Here is a 27099-nt window from a genome sequence, read left to right as displayed (position 1 = left end):
TTCGTAACCGCGCATAAAATGGAATCAGTTATTTTAAAAGCCCTCAACGTAACATGATATTTGTGCAAATAGTAATAATTTTGTGAATATTTATAGATCCGTGTGGTGAAAATGCAGTCTGCGGAATTTGTTCGGACTGTAAAGTACAAAATCATCGTGCTCAATGTAGTTGCTCGAGCAATTATACCGGCAATCCTCTTGTTGAGTGTAAAAAGAAAACAATGTTATGTGACGGATTTTGTCCTTGCGATGACAGTGGATATTGTGTCTCACTCTGTGAATCTGACCCGGAATGTCCGTGTGGCGAGAAATGTCTTAATGGAGGTTGTAGGGCTGTTTGTTCAGTAACAAATAAATGCCCCGAAAGACAAATATGCCTAGACAATCTCTGTGTACCTGGGTGTAACTACGATGCAGATTGTGGAGATGATATGGTATGCTCTTCGAAACTTTGCGTCAAAGCTTGCCAAGAAGATACTTGTGGTAAAGACGCGGCTTGTTTTGCTATTAAACACCGTGCTATATGCAAATGCCCTAGTGGATTTACCGGCGATCCGTCGGAAGAATGTAAAGCATATGAATGTTCTAACAATGAGGATTGCGATGCTGATGAGAAATGTTCGGAAGGAAAATGTAAAAACGTATGCTTAGGAGCATGTGGGGTGAATGCAATATGTCGTGCACTTAATGGCAATCCACAATGCTCTTGTCCACCTAATTACATTGGCAATGCAAAGGTTGAATGTTCTAAGCCCGCAGCAGGCAGCTGCTTGCGCAACCCCTGTGGGGTGAGTGCTCGCTGTCGTGACTTAGAAGACGGCAACTACGAGTGCACGTGCCCACCTAACTGTGCCGGCAATCCTCATAAACAATGCTTTTGTGGGGCTATGGAACCGTGTGCATATAAATCATGTGGCACCAATGCGGAGTGTCATATCGGTGCACATGGAGAAGCCCAATGCTTCTGTCCACGTAACTATCCTAACGGTGATCCTAATATAGAATGTAAGTAACGGTGTACCTATTTGTATCAGGTTCCACTTTCTATGACACATTTCTACTTCATTTAATAAATTACTGCAAACTTTAACATCTTCACCCTCGATGACCCTCATATAAGATCGTACCCCTTGAAGTGGCCTTAAATGAGCGTTGATTTACTACATGACTTGCATTTACATATTTGTTACATGATTTACGTGCAGTTTATACATAGAGAGCTAAAGTTTAATAAAACTATGATAAACAGACTATTCTAATATATTTTGTATTATTTGTGAGCTCTATGAGCTTATTTTTATGACAGACTGGACTATCGTTTGATCACTATTTTATCTGATGTATATTACTTTCAGGTGCCCAAGAACGGAGTGTAGTAGATTGTAGAACAACAGGTTGTGGAATTAATGGGGAATGTTTAAGAGAAGGCGCAGAATTTGTATGTCGATGCATTCCCGGCACAGAAGGCCAGGCTGATGTCGAATGCCACACCAGTGAGTAGATACTATAAAACTTAGTTCGTTGACACCATGTAAAAATGCACTTGTACAGGCTATCTGTACTGACATACTCAAGAAATAGGCGAATTCATGATTCAGGAGTCATCTTGATCGAATATTTGAATGATGATTAATATCTGCATTGTACTATACCTACGTTTAGATACTTATTGTATACAAACATTACATTAGGACTTCTGCCACATATTTGTATATACAAATGGTATTTAAGTGGGTTTAAGTTCATTCATAGAGTAGGTATGGGTGCCAAAGGAAGTTTATATTGATTAATTTTGAATTATCACAGCAGATTGTTTGAAGATTTTTATCATACTTTAACTTGCAAACATCCTTAGGAACCCTTTTGATGAAGGAATGATTCTAATTACCTATATCTAATAAAAATAAATACTTTGTGTACAAATATGTTTGCCCATAAATGGTTGATGCATTAACATATCTGTACGTAACGGTATGTTTAATTAGTGGAAGCATTCTCACCGTTCGTGCTTAAGTTATCAAACGTCAGTAACATTTTGTTCGGCTTCATGTACATATCGCTTGTATTATAATATTCCGTTATATACATACCTCTCGTCATAAACTATCAGTTTCAAAAAGCATGCACTGTCTCGTGAGAAAGTTTCCTCTTCGCGGCTGAAGGTACCGCTCTTTCGACTCTGCTTTCTTCTTTCACATCTTCCTAGGTATCGAATGTACGAGCGACAAGGACTGCCCAGTAGACAGAGCGTGTTTGAGCCTACACTGTGTGGACCCCTGCACGGTGCGCGGAGTGTGTGGAGAAGACGCCCTTTGTGTAACCTTGATGCACAAGGCGCAGTGCTCATGCCCTCAGTGCTATACTGGGCAGCCACGCATATCATGCCGCCTCGACCCTTCTTGCAAGTCCACGGATGAACATAACACAACCTTCACCTGTTCCGAAACTAAGTCGTGCCCATCAAAACTAGCCTGCGATCTCAGTACTAATCAATGCCGTAATCCTTGCCTTGGATATCAAAATTGTAGACGAAATCAGAAATGTGAAGTTCGGGATCATAGACCGATATGTGTATGTCGGAATGGATTTGCCTTGAACGAAAAAGGAGAATTAACTTGTGCACCCGAACATGCAGAATGCACAAGAGACGAACAATGTCCGTCGAATGCGGCCTGTCGCAATTCCAAGTGTGTGAATCCGTGCCAAGCGTCTGTAGAGCCCATGTGTCCCAAGGGCAAACAGTGTGAAGTAGTAGATCACCGCGCTATGTGCGTATGTGTCGAAGAATGTAACCCAACATTATCAATTTGCTTGAGAGATAGCGGCTGTCCAAGTAACTTGGCATGCAGAGATTTTCAATGCAAGGACCCATGTAATGGCGCTTGTGGTGGAGCTCCATGCTCAGTAGAAGACCACCACCCAGTTTGCAAGTTTTGCCCTAGTGGATTCACACACGATGAAAAACATGGCTGCGTTAAAGGTAATTCTAAAGTGAACAAAAAGTATTAGTGTATCTACATTTAGTATATTAGAGTCTTATATGAATCTTAATAATCTTGTTGTTCTTCATTATTACAGGATTTTTTTATAGTTTCTACTTTCATGCGGTTCTTTTTCTATCTTTGTTTTCTATTGTTTCTAGCATGTTCATATATATCTTACTCCACAGTATGATCTTCTTCTGCATAAGGTAGTTTTTCTTGCATGTTTTTTCGTAGTGTACATACTACTCATATTGAATTAATTTCACACTCATTTTGGTAGTGGTTGCTCTAATTTAATTTATTCTTAACGCTTTTAACGCTTTGGCATTAATACTTTATGCAACAAAACCGCCACGAGACAGAGTTTGCAGAATTATTTAGAATGCCTACTACACACTACTTATGTACGTATCTATTTAATTATAATGTGTGAATTTACCATTACTTGTACCTCTGAAATTAATTAGTTTCTGTTGTAAAGGGAAAAAATGGATTGCAAATCCCTTTTACTTAACATCTTAAACAAAAGCCATTTATTACGGTATTTGTGTCTTTGACATGTGTTTGTATAATTGTTAACCCAACTTATTTGAGATCTGTTTATAATCATAGTGACTATGCCTAATTTCTAAATTGTATAATTAAAAATTAGGAATAGAAGATCTGTTTTCAATATTTCTTTGTCAAAATATCTTGCCCGCTAAATATTTAGTTTGGCAATGTGTTAAATTAACTGTACCCCTTGATTTCATTAAAAGTTCACAATTTCAATAATGAAAGTTGAATAATCGTAACTTTGGTTTAGACACCATGAATTTAATAACAGGTGTGAAAATATGTATGTTACATGATTTTCAATGCATTGAGGCCATTGTTTGATGTGCAGCGACAGAGTGCGGCGGGCACGAGCACTGCGCGCCCACGCTGGCGTGCATCGGCGGCCGCTGCGCTGACCCGTGCGCGCGCGGAGGCCCGTGTCTTAACGGCCAACACTGCGCTGTCGTCGATCACCAACCTGTTTGCTCAAAGGGTATGCTTTGCAATACATCTTTCGCCACAAATACATAATATACCTAACAAATACCCATGCTAAGGTGAAATCAATGCTTTATTATTATGATTACATTGATTTACAAGCTTTATTGTCAAACTTTGCTTTCAACTAATCCTTTGTTCTTCTTCATCAAAAAAGAAATTACATTAATTTAAAATATTTCTTTAGTTTGTCAGTGCCAAACATCATCAGACTGCGCAAGATATCCAAATACATTTTGTGACGGCTGCGCTTGCATTCGGGGTACGTTACAGAACATCTCCATGAAAAGCTTTATATATAACGTATATATAACATTATTTTACAATCACATTTATTTATTTATCAATATCGATAGCTATATTAAAGCCCAGTTTCCCCATCAATCGTTCGGCTAAGAATCAGCTTTTTCTACAACGTACTTTTTCTACTACAGAAGAACGTCATCCCTCCACAAACTGCGCTCACTGTCGGCCAGGAGTCCCTTGCGACCCATTCTCCGGTGCCTGCATGGAAAGTAAGTGCTATGTACATAATTTCACAAAGCATAAATCATGCTACTTAAGAAGTTAACATTGCTAATTTAAGATAAGCTATTTGTGATGTGATGCGGTATTGAATCGTACTCATAATACGAATCAGCCTTCTGTACCTCTCGTAAATGCTATTTTCACATAATGTTTCGTGGACTTTGGCTGTAATACTTGCAAGTCTGCAACTACTATTTTTTATTATGTGAATAGCAAAACTAACTCCAGATGAACTGGTCATTGCTATAATTTTAGTTTATCTACCATTTGTCCGATAAAACGCCACAAAGTACTGGCTACGATATCTCGGCAGACCCGGCAGGCAATTCTTTATACGTTTACTACGAAACACTTTGAGACAGTGTTAGTTGCACAGGACTTTTTATTTATTTGACACCACGACACGGCTTTAGGCTTAGAGACCGAAACTACAATCCTCAATGAATATGTAATATTTGATTATGTTACGAGCAATTCTAGTATTTCTGTAATTAATCTAAGTATGTCTGTAAGTATAACTCACCTATTGAAAATACTGGCACACTTCTTTACTGTTATTTGGTCTATTAAGCCTAAATTCGTTGTTTTCGATTCTTCCTTATGGTCTCTTCTCTTTCTATCAGTAGTTTTTAGACCTTAGCACGTACTAGTTACTATCGTAGTTAGAATTTCTTCTATACCCATACGTTTATGCTTGAACATAAAGTATACTGTAAAGGTTCAACTTTTCCTTCTTCAATACAATAAAAACAAACGAATAAATAAGTATACGTTTGTGTTTAAATAGTTTTAAAAATATTTATTTAATAATGGCATTGTAAATTCCTATTAACAGATGGAACTTATGTCCCACTAACCGAAACTACATCAGGAGGAACAAGTGAATCCGCCACTACAAAAGATAGGACTATGTCTACTGACCCTATTCAGTCCACTGATACTAATGACTCTCATACGACTCGCAATACATTAATTCCCGATTACATGACGACTGACTTTACCGTTACTGTTAGGAGCCAAATATCAACCACTTCAACAGATTATTTCGACATTAATACAGGGACAGACGAAACTTCTCTTAAATCTACCACATCTAATGCAAATGATGAATCAACTGAAATTCCTTTTACTAGCTCTAGTAGTCTCAGTGTTACTACTAGCTCTAGTAGTCTCAGTAACACATTAAATGATATAACTGAGACTGTTGATATTTTAGAAAACACGACTCCGAAAGCTTTCAATTCCATGGAAGATTCTAAAAGAATAGCTACAATTGATGAATCCGAAATTAAAACAGCTTCTACTGCTAGAGCAACATTCAGTGGAAGTGGAAAAAATACCATAGAAGGAAATATACAAGACGCATCAAGCTTTACAGGCTCTGTAAAGAGCTCAGATTTATATGATACTACTACTCCTCTTAATGCAGTAACTAATGCAATGGATAGTAGTGAAAGAGACCATAGCACAATTCTGTCAGAGACACAATTTAAACAAACTACCAAAACGTTGAGCAACAATATGAATGAGTCAACCTATACTCCTACAGATCATCAAAGTAATGATATGACAACACAAATTACTACGCCCTATACAAATATCGAAGATTATTCGTCAATTGATTCTGATGTCCTCTTGCAGAGTAGTAGTACAATTCATGTTGAAAGTACCATAAAACCTTACACTAAAAAGATTGTCGAAGGAAATCATTCCTCAACAGTTTCAATTGAAAATAAAAACACAAAAACCCCAGAAAATCAAAGAAAACTGAACAGTAATTACACAGGAATTACTTTAGTGGAAGATCTTCCTCAAAAAAATATAACTACTTCAACTTTGCCAACTAGCACTACAAGGTATACAAACTCAGAAAAACTTACCGAAACGAGCATTAAATTAACTACATTTGGGACAGCAGTTGACTCAAATGTAGGTGAAACTAATACAAAAATGTTACATGAAAATGTTACGGATAAAATACCAATTGAAGAGACCCACCGTGATACTACCGCTCATAGTACTTTTGCAACTGACGATAGTTATACTACTCCAGAGACGTCTGATACTGTTGCCATCGACGATGTTACATCATTGATTGATGCTGTGCGTACGGCTAGTACGATGGACGCAGATGAATTAATAACACAATCTTACATTACTGTACAACTTACTGACATAACAACAAAATCAATCCTAGTCACGGAAACTGAACAATCTGACAAAAAAACAACAACCCAATTTGACATTTCATCTGCAGATTCTGAGACCACTTCTTCATCGTCTATTCCAGTAACTTTGCGGGAACAAACCAAACTTAATGACTTGTCTGGTATAACTGCAACCACAAGGCCTACTCTAGACTTACAAAGTACACCAGAGCTCACTACTCATACGGAAACTGAATATTCGAATGAAAATAACACGACAATCGAAACTCAGGACTATAGTATAGTAGAAAAAAACACAACCGCAACTTCAGCTCCAACACTTATACCTTATACGAATTTTAAAACAAATACAGTGTCTTTTGAATCATCAACAATGCAAATTAGTTTTGATCAAAGCAGCTCTTCCAGTTACTCGGTTGAGTCTACAACAGACACAATGGGTCTCAAAACCAATAAACCTAATTATGAAAATGATGGAACAACAATTCAATTCACAACAGACATCGCCACAAAAACAGCGTCTTTAGAAACATCGACAATACAAATTAAATCAGATCAAAGTACCTCTTCCAGTTATTTGGTCGAGACAACAACAGATCCGTCTGATCTCAAAACCAGTAAACCTAATAATGAAATAGATAAATTCACGGAAGACATTGTCACGAATACTGTGTCACTAAAAACATCAACAATGAAAATTGTATTAGATCAAAGTACCTCTTCCAGTTATTCGATTGAATCAACAACAGATACAACAGGTCTCGATATAAATGAACCCATAGATCGAACAGACTTTACAGTCACGTCAGACAGCATCACATCAAAACCTAAAACCATAACTGTTACTGAAAACATTACTAATAAATCTGTGCAAAATACGGCTACTGAAGACTCAATGACCACAATAGATCATAACACAGTAACAGATAAATTATTTCCAATACAAACTCAAGCAATTGAGAAAACAACAAAAGGAATAACATCTGACAATCCTATACCAGGAATAGATTTTACAAAGGAACCTGATAATACGGCCACAATAAATTCAAAGGACGAAATCACACAATTTTATTCAGGAACTACCGCTTCAGAATTAACCAGAACTGACACAATGAGACATATCTATACAGATCCACCAGAAACGACCAGTACCGCTTCTATTACAATAGAATCTGCAAAAACAGAAGGGGTGACCGTTTTTACAGGGACGACAGCTTTTAGAGATATTGTGTCTAGCACAATGAACTTGGAAACAACTACGAATCAACCTAATTCATTGCCATTAGGAGAATCAACTATAGGACCTGAACTAATTAAGACCTTAGTAACTGAGAAAAACGAACCTGTGACTTTCACACCTGATACAGCTACACAGTCAAGTACAATTGACTCTACACAAACAAAAGATAGTGATTTTTATACAACAATGATATTCGATAATGAAAAAGAAATTACTCCTACGTTTTCAACAGTCGCCAACGATGGATCAGTAACATTAACATCAGATCTGATCAGTGATAGACAAGTGAATGTTAGTCAAATACCTAATACATCAGTCACGCCAGAAACAGATAGTGAATTGAAAGAATCTTCATCAACAGCGATAGACGAGAAAATTCCAACTCCAACAGCAACATATGATGATGCATTGATAACGTCTCGGTATCCAAATATTGAGACGACTACATCACAAACGATAACAACACTTAACGATTTTGAAAATACTGAGTTAACATCCCATTCAAATGAAAAAAATATATTTGATGAAACAACAGCTTCATCTACAGAAATTGGTACTTCAGTTACAAACGAAAATTCTGACAACATCCATAAGTCACTCACCTCTACTGAACCTAACTCTGATTTTACGGAAAACGGAAAAGTTGATGGTAGCTCAACTTCTAGTATACCGGAAGGGACAGTTACAACCGAAAATTCTGAAAACATCCATAAGTCACTCACCTCTACTGAACCTGACTCTGATTTTACGGAAAACGGAAAAGTTGATGGTAGCTCAACTTCTAGTATACCGGAAGGGACAGTTACAACCGAAAATATTCACCTTGATACGCGAACTACACAGGCTATAACACAAAAGCTACATAGCGACAAGGAACTTATTCCGGATTATGTGACTAAATCATTATCACTTACAACAGGAAGTGGGACATTTACTACAGAAACAGTAAACAGTTTGAAAGAATCAACTACTTCTGAAAATGTAGAATTTGAAATAAATAACAAGGATACTTCTACATCTGATGTTATACCAGTTACCACCGAGAGAATGAGTGTCGATATGAGCTCGTTACCAATTGCTATAGCTACGCTTAAAAGTACGGAAACTAATATTTACTTTACAGAAAACAAGGATGGTGACTCATTAACAACGGATTCGTTTAACAAAGACAGTGAAACTACTACAGATAGTGGGGTTGTTAGAAAAGAGACAGGGGTTACATTTGAGCCTTCAGTACCCACTGACCAAACTTTGATAATAACAACAACCGCAGAAAAATCCACGAGTTCAGAAATAGAAAATGATTTAACGACTTTTAAAAATTCTGACACTACTACAATTGAATCGGAAATAAGATCACAGACTCAGATCCAAGAAGATAAAAATATCTCAGTGACATCTTTGCCTGCACAAGAAATAGATAAAGAAACCACTGATATCTCACCAGCAACAACAGACAAAATAGATATTAAAAAAATAATGGTAATGCCAGTGCCCACTGAAATGCTAGAAAGTCCAAGTTCAACCCAACTTAATAAGGATTCCACTGATATCAATGAACTGAATTTAATAGAGTCAACCACGTCAGGATATGAGTTGACATTCAAAATGGAACAAGGTTTAGGGACTACTGACGACAAGTTTGATGTTAAGCAAACTTTTACGACACAATTATCTACACAGAGCAAATATACAGAAGTAACATACACAAACATTCAAGACAAGTCAATGTACACCACATATAATCCAAGCACAGAAAAATTAGAAGATGCAATAGTAACAAAAATCGATAAATATACGACTCAATCATTACCACCCGAAACGGATAGTACAACCTATGTGAATGTCGAAAAAAATACTGAACATATAGGTACATTTAGCACTCAAACAAATGATAATGAGGTAACTGATTCAACTATAGCCGTAGATCAAGGAATGGCTGAATCGACTATTGCAAGTGACATAACAACAACTAAAAGTCCAATTGTACATGATAATACTTTAAGTCTCGGATATACAACAGATGACATGATGATTGTTCACACAAATGCTTTGAATAATGTAATACAGCATACAACATATTCATCAATAGATAGAGAAACCATAACTAGCGATACCACTGGTTATGCTACAGAAAAAATCGTTGATTCAACTACTGATTTGATACACAGTGATGTTGATGAAAATAAAATGACGGATTCGTTTGTGACACTAGCATCCACTCAAGCAAATAGCATGCCAACTCCATTAGTTGGTATTCATACTGAAATTCCTATGGATTTGAAAAGTTCAACATCAACTGAGGCACATATAACTACAAATAAAATAAATACAGATAGTATCTCTGAAACAACTGAACCTTCAACAGAGGTAAAATCTCTCAAAGACTTACAAAATACATCACCAGATTTAACGTCAACTACTTACACAACAGAGACTAGCACACAACAGACAGAAAAAGTTATTACTGAAATAACAACTCCATTTATGGAAAATCAAAGTATGGGTTATGCTACAAGTATAGGTGTATCAGTTACCAAAGTTACAAAACAAGGTTTTAAAGATTCTAATGATTTGGATGCCAATACATTCACTTATGATAATGTGAGCACTGAAACTACTACGAACGAAATTGATAGTACGGGGCATACTGATTCAAGTATTAATACAAGTTTGGGTGAATTTGTGCCTAATGAAGTGAAACTAACAACATCTTTCAATGAAATGCATGGTACCACTAGTGCCACGTCAGAACCATTTTCTCCTATCACAACAACAGAAGCACAAATTTCTACGAGCGACAATTTACAATACACTATTAGTACATCTAAGAGTGTAAGTGACGAAAATAGCGAAACGACACCTATCACGACTGTTAATCCGGAAGCGTCTTCTTCGGAGACTGTAACAGTTCAGCCTGATACAAGTACTCCTATACTGGTTTCCAATACTTTGGAGGTTAATTCAGATAACCCTGAAATGACATTAGCTACGATTTATAACGATAATCGATCTGAAAATCACTATGAAACGACTTCTATTTCCATATCAAATGAATCGGTAACATCCTATTTCGATCATAGTACCAGTACGACAAATAGTTTAACTTCGGCCATACAGAATACAAACGATGATTTTATTTCATCTACTGAAACTGCTATACCAATATTGAATAGTGATACCGACAAAACAATAAGTATAACGAAAAATTATGAAACAACAATTTCTTTAGTTAAAGAAAATCATAATCTTGCAACAACTCAAAATACAATTACTGAAGATATAGAAGACTCCTTAACATATACAACAATTAGTAATACTGACATTTCTCCTAAAACACAACACACATCGACGGGTATTATTAGTACTTCTACTGAAAGTTTATCATCTCGTAGAAAAGGCGACGATATTTTTGCATGGACTGATACTACTTTAGTGACTGACATGACTACTACAGAAACCACTGTACAAAGTACAGACTTACACATTAACACTTCTTGTAAAATAAACGTGAATTGCCCGACGCATAAGGCCTGCCTAAATGGAGTATGCCAGGATCCCTGTCAAATCCCTGGTTGTACAAAGAACGAATCATGTATAGTTGTCAACCACGCTGCTGTTTGTGTGTGTGATGACTCCACTGGAATACACTGTTCTCGTAAAGGTAGGCTTACAAAGTATTTGCTGTTGAATCATAAGAAATATAGGTTTTTTTTTTGTAATTGCGCAATTAGAAACACAAAGTAATGTATTTATTATAATAGAAACAGAAAGAGGTTGTTTTGTCGGACAAATGCGTATTTTTCATATCAAATAATAATCAAATAATATCAATTCATGTTAATATTTGTAAATACACTAATGTTCACCTACTTTTTAATGTAACATACTAATTATTGTATCTAACGTGTAACATACTAGAACCACCTGGAACACCCAAGGTACCAGAACCTTGTCACTCTGATCGGGACTGTATAGAGACTGAAGCCTGTTTTATGGGATTATGTCAAAATCCCTGTGAGTTCGACAACGTATGTGGCATAGGAGCCAATTGCCAACCAGTAAAACAAAGGCCTATGTGCTCGTGCCCCGCCGGGCACGATGGAGACCCTGCTGTTAAGTGTTCACCTAAAATATGTAAGCTTTAATTACTGATACCTACTAATAGTTATTAAATTAATTTAACCATTTACTTACTCTCACTATACAAGGGAAGTCATTGATTAAAGAAGGTAGAATTGTAAAATATCGCATAAATAAAAGAACCTAACGTAAATTATAAAACAATTGTGGTTGAGGTTAATTGGTTTCCATGTATATAATCCAAGTTCAAGCTCTTAGCAATTTAAATTAATAGCAAATTAGTTCTTTAGGGGGCAACACTCTCTGTGTATATTATATAAATATGTATTTTACATTTTGCTCAGTTGGTTGCACTCGAAATGAAGACTGTCCCTTGACTGAAGCTTGTATAAATAATGCATGTCAACACCCATGTGCCATACACAATCCGTGCGCACCTAATGCGGTCTGTATAAACACAAACCATGGATCAGACTGTAGCTGCTCTGAAGGATTCCAAGGAAATGGCTACGTCGGATGTGTACCAGGTAAATATTAATATTATCAATTCATTTAACGAGTAACAAAACTTCAACAATTGCTATATCATACATTTGTTGTTATTTTAGTAATACCTTCAGGTTCAGTTTGTCAGTATGATGAGGATTGTCCTCCAGAACTGCTTTGTGATCGATTAAACAGAGTTTGCATTAATCCTTGTGCTGTGAACAAATGCGGAGATAACGCAGAATGCTTACCATCAAATCATGGCATTGAATGCAAATGTTCAGCTGGATTTACTGGGAACCCATTCTTAGAATGTTTCCAAGGTAAGGGTATTTTCTAGATTTAATTTGATTTTTTATAGTAAAAAGTTTATATTCGGTATTTAAATGAATTTGTCTTTTTTCTTACATAAAAATAAAATGATTTAGATGTCATACCCTAAAGTAAGAAGGAAAGTAATAACTTGTTATCTTTCTCTTTTTTAGTGCAAGGATGTCGTTCTGATAATGAATGCGCAAATTCAGAAGCTTGTATTAATGGAAAATGTGGATCTCCGTGTCGATGTGGTACTAACGCTGTTTGTGACGTCTTAAATCATCGCGCGTCGTGTAAATGTCTGCCTGGTTACACTGGGAACCCCCAGCATGGGTGTGAACCACCATCTAATCCATGTATTCCAAATCCTTGTGGAACAAATGCAATGTGTGAAATTGATAATGGCAATCCAATTTGCTTTTGTCCTAAGGGATTAACAGGAAATCCTTTCAAAAATTGCAGTAAGTTTTCTGAATGTATATCTACGCTTTAATGAATACTGTAGCTTTTACTTATTTAATTATAATGTAAGAACTACTGAATTCTAAATTATTAATTTCAGTTCCTGAAGGCAACGAATGTGAACCAAATCCATGTGGACCATTCTCTGGGTGCAGACTAATTGACAACAAACCCGCTTGTTTCTGTCTACCGAATTATGAAGGTGATCCCCCACGCCAACCATGTCGGCTACCGAATAATCCATGCAATCCATCACCTTGTGGACCTAATACACAATGTACAATACAATCAAACGGGTTTGCAAAATGCACATGTTCTCCAGGGTATATCGAAAGCCCTAATACAATCAGAGGCTGCGTGGAATCTCGCAATCCTTGTGAACCAAATACATGCGGTGTCGGTGCTCGATGCGATCCGAATAGATCGCCGCCTTGTTACTGTCCCGAAAACGCAATTGGAAATCCTTACAAGTCTTGCAACAGACAAGGTTACCTGCCACCCGATGTGCTTTGCCAACCAGGTCCATGTGGACCTAACGCAGATTGCTATGTAAGCGGCAATATGGAAATGTGTTTCTGTAAGACTGGATTCACGGGAGATCCTCATGTTGGCTGCCAACCTCAAAGAAGTCCTTGTACACCGAATCCATGCGGACCACAAGCTATTTGCCAAGTGAATTATGAAGGACAAGCGTTGTGCTTGTGTCCCGAGGGTAGTTTAGGTGATGCTTACGGTGTTGATGGATGTCACTCTCGAGAATGTGAAGTAGATGACGAATGTAAATTAAATAGAGCTTGCATAGGATACGCCTGTCGAGACCCTTGTCCCGGGGCCTGTGGAATGAATGCAAAATGTCGAGTTGAATCGCACCGACCAGTTTGTATTTGTGAAGATGGATTTGTTGGTAATCCTCTGATGAGTTGCTTACCACCAGGAGATCAAAAATCTAATTCCAAAAAACCTTGTAACACTGCTCAATGTGGTTTAAACGCTATTTGTCAAGACGTCGGTGACAAAGCTTTATGTTTCTGTCCTCCGGACTTCTTTGGAGACCCAAGCGTAGAATGCAAACCTCAATGTACAATGAATTCGGATTGCTCATCAAACGAAGCGTGTATCAATAAAAAGTGTACAGATCCATGTACATTTAACAACGTGTGTGGAATTGGCGCAGTGTGCTTGTGCACAGAACATACGGTGTCTTGCCTGTGTCCAGATGGATATATTGGTGATCCATTGACTCAATGTCTTTATCGCCGTAAGTTTTATTAAATAAAAAATTATATATATATAAATTCAGTTATGACTATATTTACTTATACAATTTTGTTTTTCATTTCAGCAATCATTATTGGGTCTGATAATACCACAATTCCACCCTGTTCACCAAATGACTGTGACCACAATTCTCCATGCGATACCTATGGAAATCAATTTGTAATTTGTGATGCTTGTGTTGGGCCGAATGCTGCCAACAACCCGGCTTGCAGACCAGAATGTATGTTTAATTCGGATTGCGCCTTCAATAAAGCCTGTTTGAGGAATAAATGTACAGACCCCTGCCCAGGTTCCTGCGGTGTCAACGCTTTATGTTCAGTTTACTACCATGACCCTATTTGTCACTGTGCTGAAGGATTCGAAGGAAATCCATATGAACACTGTAAACTAATAACAAATCGTAAGTATCAAATGAGATTAATGTATGCCTAGTTCCATTCCTATCATAATATACGAAAATGCATGACGTTTATTATACGAGTCATATGTCAAAAAACTACCGTTCGTATCAAAACTAATCGAATCTAATTTATAGAAACCTTGTATCGGCTACTTCTTACGCATCTTCTATTTACTTATATTTTAAGACATTGTCTTTTTTTACAGCTGTTTTAATTGAAACTTGCGATAATGTACGGTGTGGTGCTAATGCAGTATGTGAAGACAGGAACGGTGCTCTCACCTGCAAATGTTTGCCCAACTTTTATGGAAACCCATATATGTCATGTCGTCCTGAATGCGTCGTCAACAGCGACTGCTCACCAGAATTGGCGTGTTTGAATAATAAATGCGAAAGCCCTTGCAAGGATATATGTGGAATTGGAGCCTTATGCAAAACCGTGAACCATCACGCGGTTTGTTACTGTCCGACCGGAAACACAGGTGATCCTTATGTGCGATGCCAAACTGCCGTTGTAGGACCACCCTCGTTGTCTACATGTGATCCGTCGCCCTGTGGAGCATTCAGCCGTTGTCTTGTATCGTCGTCTGGATTTGCTGTATGTTCATGCTTACCAGGACATAGAGGGATAGCACCGATGTGTCAACCAGAATGTGTCAGTAATTCAGACTGTTCTCAAACAGAGACTTGTGTAAATCAACGGTGCTCTAACCCATGCCAAGGTAGTTGTGGTGTGAATGCAGATTGTATAGTAGTAAATCATAATCCAATATGCAGCTGTAGCCCTGGACAAACTGGAGACCCGTTTGTGGCTTGCGCAGATGCCATAGATCCATTGCCTGTTGATAAAAATCCATGTGTACCATCACCATGTGGCCCCAACTCTGTATGTGAAATTAAATCTAATCATCCGGTATGCTCCTGCCGCCCGAATTATTCAGGCACTCCGCCCTTCTGCAGACCAGAGTGTGTCATAAATCAGGAATGTCCATCTAACAAAGCCTGTATCAATGAAAAATGTGCGGACCCATGCCTAGGCGCATGTGGGAACAATGCGAAATGTAATGTCATCAATCATACCCCACTCTGTAGCTGTCTCGATGGATATAAAGGCGACGCATTTGTAGGATGTGTTACAGCCAAGGGTGACACACAGTCGCCATGTAACCCATCACCTTGTGGAGATAATACAATATGCACGGTGGTTAACGATGTAGCTCGATGCTCATGCATACCTCCCAATATTGGCAACCCGTATGCAGGTGGCTGTAGGCCAGAATGTACAATAAACTCCGACTGTCCAAATCATCTTGCTTGCCTGTCAAATCACTGCCGAGATCCGTGCAAAGACTTATGTGGCGTTAACGCAGAATGTTCGGTCACTAATCACATTCCAGTCTGCACATGTTTCAATGGTTACGAAGGCGAGCCATTCTCTTCATGCCGTCGGAAATCAACTCCACGTATGTATAAAATTATAGAATTAATATGTCTGTATATAATATGTCTGTTATTGAATATAAAAAAAAATTACATAACGTTTAAACTATTATAGCAACGAATTTCAAACCTTGCGAGCCATCTCCCTGCGGAGCCAACAGTGAATGTCATGTGGTGAACGACCGCGCCGCTTGCTCCTGTCGTGCTGGCTACCTGGGAGCCCCACCTGCCTGCCGCCCTGAGTGTTCGGTCAGCTCGGATTGCCCAACAAACAAAGCTTGCCTCGGTAACAAGTGCAAAGATCCTTGTCAACATAGCTGCGGCTTAGACGCACGCTGCCATGTTGTAGGGCACAACCCTATTTGCACTTGTCCAGAAAACTTACCAGAAGGAGATCCATTTATCAGATGCTACAGAGAAAGTGAGTTATCAAAATATTATGTTTATATTCCAAACAAAATATTTTACACACTGTATACATAGCTCAACTAAATTGCAATGTCAGCAATTACCCTTACACTAAAAAATCTTCATAATATGATTTATCATTGCTATTTATTGAGTTTTTATTAAGTTAAACTTCCTGTACAGCCATCCTCAGGGAACAGCTTTCCGCTTTTCGATCTTATATATTAGATAGTTGCATCGATCAACTCCTAGGAGTAATATATCGTTCATATAAAGTTTGATAATTTTTTTTCCAAGAAATATGTAGTTACCAACACAATCTTTATAGATTTGTGTGAAGTGTGATAATATTTTTTTTTTTCGTTTCTTGTTGTTTTGCCTTGATAGATTCAGATTGCAGTGGCTTGAATATAAAATCTAATTTGTTTATTTGCAGGTATTATTCATCCAGCACCAGATCCATGCTTGCCATCTCCATGTGGACCACATTCTTCATGCCGGAACGAAGCCGGTCGTGCAGTCTGTTCTTGCGAACCGGGAACCTTAGGAGCGCCGCCATCTTGTCGTCCGCAATGCGTCATCAACCAGGACTGTCCCTTGGCACTTGCCTGTCTGGGTGGCAACTGTGTCAACCCGTGTGTTGGGTCTTGTGGCTTCAACGCGCGTTGCATAGTACAAAATCATCAACCAGTTTGCTCCTGCGACGAAGGTTTTTCGGGTGATCCATTTGCTGGCTGTAACCCTATAACAAGTAAGTAATAGTATTATATTATGCATGAATGGTTTACTGCACTATTACAGCGCATGGTTTTCTTTAGTAAGTTATGTAAGATAGCATGTTTTATGTATAAACATTTTGCAGTTTCGAAAGATGTACTTCATCAACCTTGCAATCCATCACCTTGTGGACCTAATGCCATTTGTCGTGAAAGGAATGGTGCTGGTTCTTGTACATGTGTAGATGAATTTTATGGTGATCCATATCGTGGATGTCGTCCAGAATGCGTGATGAACACTGATTGTCCCAGAGATAGATCTTGTTTCAATAATAAATGCGTGGACCCGTGCTCTGGAGCCTGTGGACAGAATACCGAATGTAGAGTTGCCAACCATGCACCCTCATGTTACTGCTTGCCTGGATATAGAGGAAATCCTCTTCATGCATGTACTCCTGTTTCATGTAAGACTTTCTTTCTTGATCTTTCTTTGTATCTGTTTTTCTGTGTTTCGTACTATTATACTTATCTGTCTATTTTCTTCTCTACAATCTAGCTATACCAGAACCTTCGGATCCGTGCAATCCCTCACCTTGTGGGCCCTACAGTAAATGTCGCGTATTTAATCGGCATGCTGTTTGTACATGCCTTGACCTATGCGTTGGTTCTCCACCAAATTGTAGGCCAGAATGTATTGTCAGTTCTGATTGCCGACCAGACAAAGCATGTATTAATCAAAAATGCCAGGATCCGTGTCCTGGTATGTGCGGTATTGACGCTCAGTGTCAAGTTGTGAATCATAATCCAATTTGTAGCTGTCATAACGGATATACAGGCGATCCCTTCGTTAGATGTTTCTTTGAAGACAGTAAGTATTACGGATTATATGTAAATTACATTGGATATTTGTAGGAATAAAGCAAACATATAATTGAAACATTTTTACAGAACAAATGGAACCAATAAATAATTGTTTACCTAATCCATGTGGTCCACATTCGCAATGCAAGGACGTCAATGGTCTAGCAGTATGTTCATGCTTTGAAAATTATGTTGGGCGTCCTCCTAACTGCAGACCAGAATGTATGATTAACGTTGAATGCCCGGGTAACTTGGCATGCATTTCTCAAAAATGCAGTGACCCTTGCCCAGGATCTTGCGGGTACCACGCGAGTTGCGCTGTTGTCAAACATATACCTGTGTGTACATGTGACCAAGGTTATACCGGCGACCCATTTTCGGGATGTTCCCCTATACCAAGTAAGTTTCTAAAGTAAAAAAATATGTATATAACGTATAAAAGACACTGCAATAATTATAAATTCATAAACTTTTAGCCATTGAACCTACAGTTGAAAGTCCGTGTTCACGATCACCATGTGGGGCGAACGCTATTTGCAAAGAAAGAAATGGAGTAGGATCATGCACTTGCCTTCCGGATTACTACGGAGATCCATATGTGGAATGTCGTCCAGAATGTGTATTAAATTCAGACTGTCCCAAAGATAGGGCTTGCATTAACAATAAATGTAAAGACCCTTGCCCTGGAGTGTGTGGAATGAATGCTGAATGCCGCGTAAACAATCATGCTCCCGCTTGTGCGTGCCTGCCAGGCTATGAAGGAAATCCGTTTACATCTTGTTATTTACGTAAGATTTTTTGTACCTATTCTGTTGTCAACGTGCATTACTTAAAAGATTTAAAAAATAATTTAAATTTAATGGTTATTTTAGGCCAAAACGACATCCCAATTGATCCGTGCCTACCATCACCTTGTGGGCCGTACAGCATATGCCGTGTCACCAGTGGGCATGCAATATGTTCATGCCAAGAACAATATTTTGGTTCACCGCCTTTTTGTCGGCCTGAATGTATGGTCAGCAGTGAATGTATGCCTAATAAAGCTTGCATCAATCAGAAATGTGTCGATCCATGTATCGGAGCGTGCGGAAATAACGCAAAATGCACTGTAGTTAATCATAATGCACTATGTAGTTGTCCTCCGAACTACGCCGGAGATCCATTCGTGCATTGTACCTTTGAAAAAAGTAAGTTCAGCATTATTAATAGAAGTATTAACATCTACCTCACGTAAAATTATGTTCCTATATTTTGTTACTCTATGCATTAAAACGACGAAATAAATTTTAGGACCGGAACCGAAGCCTTCTGGAAATCCATGCATACCGTCACCCTGTGGGCCAAATTCACAATGTAGGTTAATAGGAGAAACCCCAGCTTGCTCTTGTCTAGCTGGTTATATAGGAAGAGCACCAAATTGTCGCCCCGAATGTATATACGATGAAGAATGTCCAAGCAACCTAGCTTGTATTCGTGAAAAATGCGTAAATCCATGCGAAGGGTCCTGTGGTTCAAACGCAGAATGTGTTGTCATTAATCATAAAGCAATTTGTCATTGTCGCGAAAGCTATACGGGAGACCCATTTAGTGGTTGCTATTTTATTGGTAAGTCTAGTTAACGGAAAGCTCTTGTTTTTGTTGCATCTGTATTTCATTCACAACTTAAATAAATGATTTTATTTGTAGTAACAATACCAAGTGAAGACGAGACAAACCCATGTAACCCGTCACCTTGCGGTCCAAATGCAGTGTGTACTGAAAGGAATTCAGTGGGGGCCTGTACATGTACGCCAGAATATTTTGGAGATCCATATTTGGGTTGTAGACCTGAATGTGTCACAAATAATGATTGCCCATACGATAAAGCTTGTTCTAACAATAAATGTGTAGACATATGTCAGGGTGCGTGCGGGATAAATGCCCAGTGTACCGTGGCACATCATACACCAGTTTGTCTCTGTATTGATGGTTATGACGGTAATCCAGTCGTATCTTGTCATCCTCAAAGAAAGCGTTAGTATATGGATATCAAAATTTAAATTAAATATTTTACTTACTACTTTGAATCAGACTAATAAAAAATATTTTATTTTAGCTCCAATTGCAGATTTCAATCCATGCATACCGTCACCTTGTGGGCCTTACAGCAATTGTAAGGTAGTAGATGATCATGGAGTATGTTCATGTCGGGAAGGGTATGTGGGCTCACCGCCTACTTGTAGACCAGAGTGCATTATAAGCACGGATTGTCCTCAACACCAAGCATGTATAAAACAAAAATGTAGAGACCCGTGCCCGGGAACGTGTGGTCTCAATGCAAGATGTCAAGTAATAAATCATAATCCGATCTGTACATGTAGAGCCGGATTTACTGGGGATCCATTCGTTACTTGTCGTTTGGAGCAAAGTAAGAATACGACTACAATAATAAAAATCCAACAAATTGAAATTGTTTATTGATTTTGATCCCTCTAAAATTTTATAATTTGAAAAGAAAAATATTTTTTCGTTTCTTGATCACTTTTCATGTATATATTTTCTACCTTGAATGTTTCTTTGTTTCCTGTATTCTGTTTTTTTCTAAATCTGTCTTATTTTCTTTCTTTCTTAGAAACTATCTTAGACGCGCCTAAAGGAAATCCATGTGTTCCTTCACCATGCGGTCCATACTCTCAATGTAAAGTAGTGAGCGAAGCGCCTGCATGTTCATGCTTGCCGAACTATATTGGTGTTGCACCAAATTGTAGACCTGAATGTTCTATCAACGCTGAGTGTCCTGGTAATCTTGCATGCCAAAATGAAAAGTGTGTGGATCCGTGTCCTGGCTCTTGTGGTTTTAACGCGGAATGTTCTGTAGCGAATCATGTAGCACTTTGTAGCTGTTTATTGGGATATACAGGTGACCCTTTCAGCGGTTGTTCACCTTTTGAACGTAAGTTATCGGGAGTAAAGCGCTATTAAGCGCTTTGGCTGTAAAATTTTGTGGCTTTTTAACTGTAGTATGAAAACATGCCTTTATTAATTTCAGAACACCCAGAGCCGCCACCCAATCCATGCAGTCCATCCCCTTGTGGCGCCAATGCATTATGCAAAGAACGAAACGGCGTTGGCTCGTGCTCGTGTCTGCCAGAATACTTTGGTGATCCCTACACAGGGTGTCGCCCAGAGTGCGTATCTAATTCTGATTGTGATCGTAACAAAGCCTGTTCAAATAATAGGTGTAAAGATCCTTGCCCGGGAGCTTGTGGTATTAATGCGGAATGCCGAACTGTAAATCATTCTCCGACATGTACTTGCCTGACAGGTTACAATGGTAACCCACTTGTCAGATGTGAAATAGAAAGTAAGTTGTAGTTTTTTCATAAAATATTCACTCACTATAACTACATATTACTGACTTTGTTACATGCGACATATTATTTTTCTTTCAGTTGTTACAGAAAGTTCTAAGATTCCTTTGGACCCTTGTCAACCGTCACCATGTGGTCCTAACAGCTTATGTCGTGTGATAAATGGACACAGTGTTTGTACATGTGAAAGTGACTACATTGGCACTCCACCTTCCTGCCGCCCTGAGTGTATCGTCAGTTCTGAATGTCCGCAAGATAAAGCATGCATTAAAAAGAAATGCAAAGATCCATGCCAAGATTCTTGCGGCGTTAACGCTCGGTGCCAAGTTATTACACATAATCCTATTTGTACATGCAGTCCTGGATACACAGGAGATCCGTTTACACAGTGCAAATTAATAGAGCGTAAGTTATAGCATGAAAAATACACATTCTACACTTAACTGGCAATTAATATTGCCATTGATGTATTGTTTTTGTTCACTAAATTATTCTTATTGTTATATTATCTTTTAGGTGATGTGCCCCCCTCAACCAATCCATGCGTGCCTTCCCCTTGCGGGCCTAATTCCGAATGTCGTGTTATTGGAGATCAGGCTGCTTGTTCCTGTTTAACAAATTACATTGGCAGAGTGCCAAACTGTAGACCAGAATGTACTATAGATCCTGAATGTCCTAGTAACACAGCTTGTATTAATGAGCGTTGTAAAGACCCGTGTCAAGGAGCATGTGGAGTTAATGCTCTTTGTTTGACTATTAATCACAAACCAGTGTGCTCTTGTCAACAAGGCTTTACTGGTGACGCTACGAGAAATTGTATTCAAATTGTAATATCATGTAAGTAAGCTTAAAAAGTCATAAATATGTTAGACTAGCTGTTCCATACGGTTTCACCCGCGTGCCGAGGGAATTACTTCGTTTATTTTATGCAGCGCTGGTATAAGAATGACTATTGTTTTTATTTTATTTCGCGGTAAGCCAAAAAATAATATTACGGTTTAAAAACATCGTTATTTGATGATTTTTTATATGGGACTATTTTACCGCCCTACGAGTTTTAAGAGAACTTTTGTATCCCATTGTATGTTAGTATAGATATGTAATCATATTCAAACATTAGAGAACTAAACTACTGAATAAACGTAACGTTAAGCCATTTTATCTTCCTGTACATTTTAGCAACCGAAATGACTCCAACCTCAAGTCCCTGTACGCCATCGCCTTGTGGACCTAACGCTGAATGCCGAGAATACAATGGTGCAGGGGCTTGTGTCTGCTCCGAGGGTTACGAAGGTGATCCATACAGTACGAACGGATGTCGCAGAGAATGTGAGAGTAACGACGATTGCACACCAAACTTGGCATGCACACGATTCAAGTGTATAGACCCCTGCCCAAGAACTTGTGGCCAGTTAGCGCAATGTACCGTTGAAAACCATATTCCTGTTTGTACATGTCCGAGAGGATATACTGGTGATCCTTTCTTCCAGTGTAAAGAAATAACCGTATCACGTAAGTGGCTTTTTTAAATTGAATAACTTCGTAACTTGAATATGTACACCCACAGATAATATAGGCTGATTAACATTAGCTGTAATTGGCAAATTGATATACATTGTTTCCCCTCCCTTACACCTGGTTTGGTAAATCAAATATTTAAAATTACGTAAAACTGATACACACTGTTTTTGTAATCAAAGCGTAACCAAAACTAATCATACTTTTGTTTTTAGCTACTCCTCCGCAAAATCCATGTGAACCTACACCTTGTGGTCCAAACAGTCAGTGCAGACAAGTGAACATGCAAGCAGTATGTTCGTGTCTGCCGAATTACATTGGATCACCGCCGTCATGTCGACCTCAGTGTATTGTAAATAGCGAATGTGACACATCTAAGGCTTGCATCAATCAGAAATGTGATGATCCTTGCCCACATTCCTGCGGTTTAAGAGCACACTGTATAGTGAAGAACCATAGTCCTATTTGCACTTGCCCATTAGGCATGACTGGTGATCCTTTCACACAATGTTATGGTATGTTTGAGATAACTTAAAGTAGGTCTGTTTTTACAGCACACTGAATAATAGAATGCATATCTACAAGCCTTTTATCTTTCTTTTTAGGAATTCCATCCACCACAACTGAAAGGCCTCCATCTTGTACTCCTTCGCCGTGTGGTCCTAATTCACGTTGTCAGTTATTAGCAAGTGGACCAGCTTGCTCATGTTTACCTGGCTATGTGGGCTCCCCGCCTTCTTGTCGGCCAGAATGTACCATTAATGCCGAATGTCCGGCATCACTTGCCTGTGTTCGTCAAAAGTGTGAAGATCCGTGTCCAGGATCGTGCGGAGTGGATGCATCATGTCATGTTTTAAACCATGTAGCAGTTTGTGTATGCAATGAAGGATATACTGGCGATCCTTTTGCAAGATGTTTGCCTATCCTTGAAGGTAAAAAAAGAATACTATCTGTTTTGGGGTTCATATTTTGTAACGTGCTTCTATATTTTATAACGTTTAACTTGTTTTTTTTTTTCATTTTTAGATTCTACGACACCTGCGCCTTTGGATCCCTGCAATCCATCCCCATGTGGTGCAAATGCTGTATGCGATAACGGATTCTGCACTTGTTTAGCTGACTACAGTGGTAATCCTTATGAAAGTTGCAGACCGGAATGCACGGGAAGTCAAGAATGTCCGAGGGATAAGGCATGTTTCAGAAACAAATGCCGTGATCCATGTCCGGGCACATGTGGACAGAATGCTAAATGTGACGTTATAAATCATATTCCCACATGCTCCTGTATGACAGAATACACCGGGAACCCATTCACACATTGCCGCCGAATGGAACAAGAAAAACCAAGGCCAAGAGATCCTTGTCATCCATCGCCATGTGGACCTAACAGTATTTGTAAAAACGTCGATAACGCTGCTATATGTGCTTGTCTCGAAGGGTTCCAAGGCTCGCCACCAGCCTGTCGACCGGAATGCGTTGTTAGTTCCGAATGTCCTTCTACCAAAGCTTGCGTTAATCAAAAGTGCATCAATCCGTGTATTAATGCGTGTGGAATATCTGCGCGCTGTGAAGTTATAAATCACAGCCCAATTTGTAGCTGCAATTCGGGACAAACAGGAGATCCATTCAAAAGCTGTTATGATATTGTAGATCCAAAAGTAGAACCAGTGGATGCATGTAATCCAACTCCGTGTGGTCCTAATTCACAATGTATGGAAAGAAATGGAAAGGCAAATTGCAGATGTATCGAAAACTACATTGGACAGCCGCCAAATTGCAGACCAGAGTGTGTTATTAATCCTGATTGCCCTTCCAATCAAGCATGTATAAAGAATAAATGCATTGATCCATGCCCTGGATCTTGCGGAGTAAATGCTGACTGCATCGTAGTGAGCCACACGGTTTCATGTAGCTGCCGAGAAAGGTTTACAGGCAATCCATTCATGCAATGTGTTCCTGAAGAGGGTATGTTGATAGTTTTACTTGATGTGGTGACTAAAGGAAAACTCTTTTTTATGATCATATAAATAATATGTTCTTTTTTTCCAGAAAATACTGTTCAACCCTGTGATCCATCGCCATGTGGAGCAAATGCAGTTTGTAGCCAACGAGACGGTGCTGGATCATGTTCATGCCTGGAAGGATATCAAGGAAATCCCTATGATGGTTGCCGTCCAGAATGTGTCCTGAGCTCCGACTGCCCTGCTGATAAATCATGCATAAGAAATAAATGCGTAGACCCCTGTCCAGGCATTTGTGGTAGAAATGCAGAATGTAACGTTATTAACCACGTTCCAAGTTGCGCATGCATCAAAGGATATACTGGAAATCCATTTGACCAATGCATAAAAGAACAACCTATAGAAATTATTAAACCATGTCAGCCGTCTCCTTGTGGTCCCAATAGTATTTGTAGGGAAAATGGTGGACTTGCTTCTTGCGAATGCCTTCCAGACTATCGAGGTGCACCTCCTGATTGTAGACCAGAATGTACTGATAGCAGCGAGTGCCCATCAGATCGTGCTTGCCATCGATTAAAATGTGCTGACCCTTGCAGAGGAACATGTGGCATAGGATCTCATTGTCAAGTTATTAATCACAGTCCTTTATGTAGTTGTCCAGCGGGTATGACTGGAGACCCATTTATAAAGTGCATTGAAATAGCGAAGGTTGACAACGAAGTAGATCAGCCAATTCATCCATGTCAACCAAATCCTTGTGGAGCATACAGTGAATGTCGCCCGATTAACAACAGTCCATCGTGCTCATGCATTCAAGGATATCTAGGTGCTCCACCAAACTGCCATCCAGAGTGCCTTGTCAATACAGATTGTCAGTCGCACCAAGCATGTATTGCTGAGAGATGTAGAAATCCATGTGAAGGTTCCTGTGGTTTCAGAGCTGAATGTCGCGTACACGATCATATACCTATTTGTAGTTGCCCTACCGGTTACTCTGGTGATCCATTTATCCAATGTGTTGAAGTGATAGGTACGTAAAAAATCTAGAGTACTCATATAAACTCATTCTAATTTATTAGGTAGTCAGAAATGAAGGCTCTAGTGTCATTTGTTTTTTACAGACATACCAACGACTTCACCCGATCCTTGCAATCCGTCTCCATGCGGTAGTAATGCAATTTGTAATGGCGGCGCCTGCTCATGCGCACCTGGATATTTCGGAGATGCTTATACTGGTTGTCGACTCGAATGTAGTACCAACGGTGAATGTTCTCCAACTCGTACGTGTCAAAGAGGCAAATGTGTTGATCCATGCCCAGGTGCTTGCGGAACGAATGCAATTTGTTCAGTCAATAACCATATACCTTCCTGCACCTGCCCTCCTGCTACCTCAGGAGATCCATTCACCCTTTGTTCAGATATACAAAAAGGTAATAAAATGTTTGGTTTTCGCCTAACGATTCTTTTTACGCACAAAATGACTAATAAAAACGATGTGATTATTACAGATATTACCATACAAGTATCACCATGTTCTCCCTCTCCGTGTGGCCCGTATAGTGAATGTACAGTGAGTAAAAATGGTGCTGCGGCTTGTTCTTGCAAGGCAGGACACGTTGGATCGCCTCCTTCTTGTCGGCCGGAGTGCCTCGTGAGCGCTGAATGCAAATTACAACTAGCCTGTATTGATCGTCGCTGCCGCGATCCTTGTGAAGGAGCTTGCGGTCGCGGAGCTCGTTGCCAAGTCATTGCGCACTCACCAATTTGTACATGTAATGAAGAATATACTGGAGATCCTTTCTCCTATTGTTATCCAAAACCAGGTATTATATTTTAACTAATATTTAAAATAGCGTAAAATTAACG

General features: G+C 38.9%; 1 protein-coding gene across 1 annotated transcript in view; it reads left to right on the top strand.

Annotated features, from left to right (window-relative positions):
• LOC110370027 (uncharacterized) overlaps positions 1-27099 on the top strand; it is a 99937-nt gene that overhangs the window by 29253 nt on the left and 43585 nt on the right. Inside the window, exons 22-56 of the mRNA XM_049839294.2 lie at positions 97-1005; positions 1356-1493; positions 2207-2980; positions 3871-4014; positions 4207-4281; positions 4454-4534; positions 5383-11619; positions 11877-12092; positions 12383-12565; positions 12647-12847; positions 13010-13300; positions 13402-14559; positions 14644-14979; positions 15186-16442; positions 16535-16840; positions 17264-17578; positions 17690-18007; positions 18100-18411; positions 18492-18803; positions 18881-19192; positions 19277-19591; positions 19695-20009; positions 20091-20417; positions 20500-20811; positions 21016-21336; positions 21433-21747; positions 21836-22159; positions 22271-22591; positions 22934-23266; positions 23488-23787; positions 23878-24204; positions 24299-25237; positions 25322-26263; positions 26355-26663; positions 26742-27056. Of these exons, the coding sequence (XP_049695251.2) occupies positions 97-1005; positions 1356-1493; positions 2207-2980; positions 3871-4014; positions 4207-4281; positions 4454-4534; positions 5383-11619; positions 11877-12092; positions 12383-12565; positions 12647-12847; positions 13010-13300; positions 13402-14559; positions 14644-14979; positions 15186-16442; positions 16535-16840; positions 17264-17578; positions 17690-18007; positions 18100-18411; positions 18492-18803; positions 18881-19192; positions 19277-19591; positions 19695-20009; positions 20091-20417; positions 20500-20811; positions 21016-21336; positions 21433-21747; positions 21836-22159; positions 22271-22591; positions 22934-23266; positions 23488-23787; positions 23878-24204; positions 24299-25237; positions 25322-26263; positions 26355-26663; positions 26742-27056 (19890 nt within the window). The remainder of the gene's footprint in view (positions 1-96; positions 1006-1355; positions 1494-2206; positions 2981-3870; positions 4015-4206; positions 4282-4453; positions 4535-5382; positions 11620-11876; positions 12093-12382; positions 12566-12646; positions 12848-13009; positions 13301-13401; positions 14560-14643; positions 14980-15185; positions 16443-16534; positions 16841-17263; positions 17579-17689; positions 18008-18099; positions 18412-18491; positions 18804-18880; positions 19193-19276; positions 19592-19694; positions 20010-20090; positions 20418-20499; positions 20812-21015; positions 21337-21432; positions 21748-21835; positions 22160-22270; positions 22592-22933; positions 23267-23487; positions 23788-23877; positions 24205-24298; positions 25238-25321; positions 26264-26354; positions 26664-26741; positions 27057-27099) is intronic.

The sequence above is a fragment of the Helicoverpa armigera genome, chromosome 9, assembly GCF_030705265.1.
Source record: "Helicoverpa armigera isolate CAAS_96S chromosome 9, ASM3070526v1, whole genome shotgun sequence".
Classification (NCBI taxonomy): domain Eukaryota; kingdom Metazoa; phylum Arthropoda; class Insecta; order Lepidoptera; family Noctuidae; genus Helicoverpa; species Helicoverpa armigera.
The sequence above is the reverse complement of the archived record's forward strand: the minus strand, read 5'-3'. Positions and strand labels throughout refer to the sequence as shown.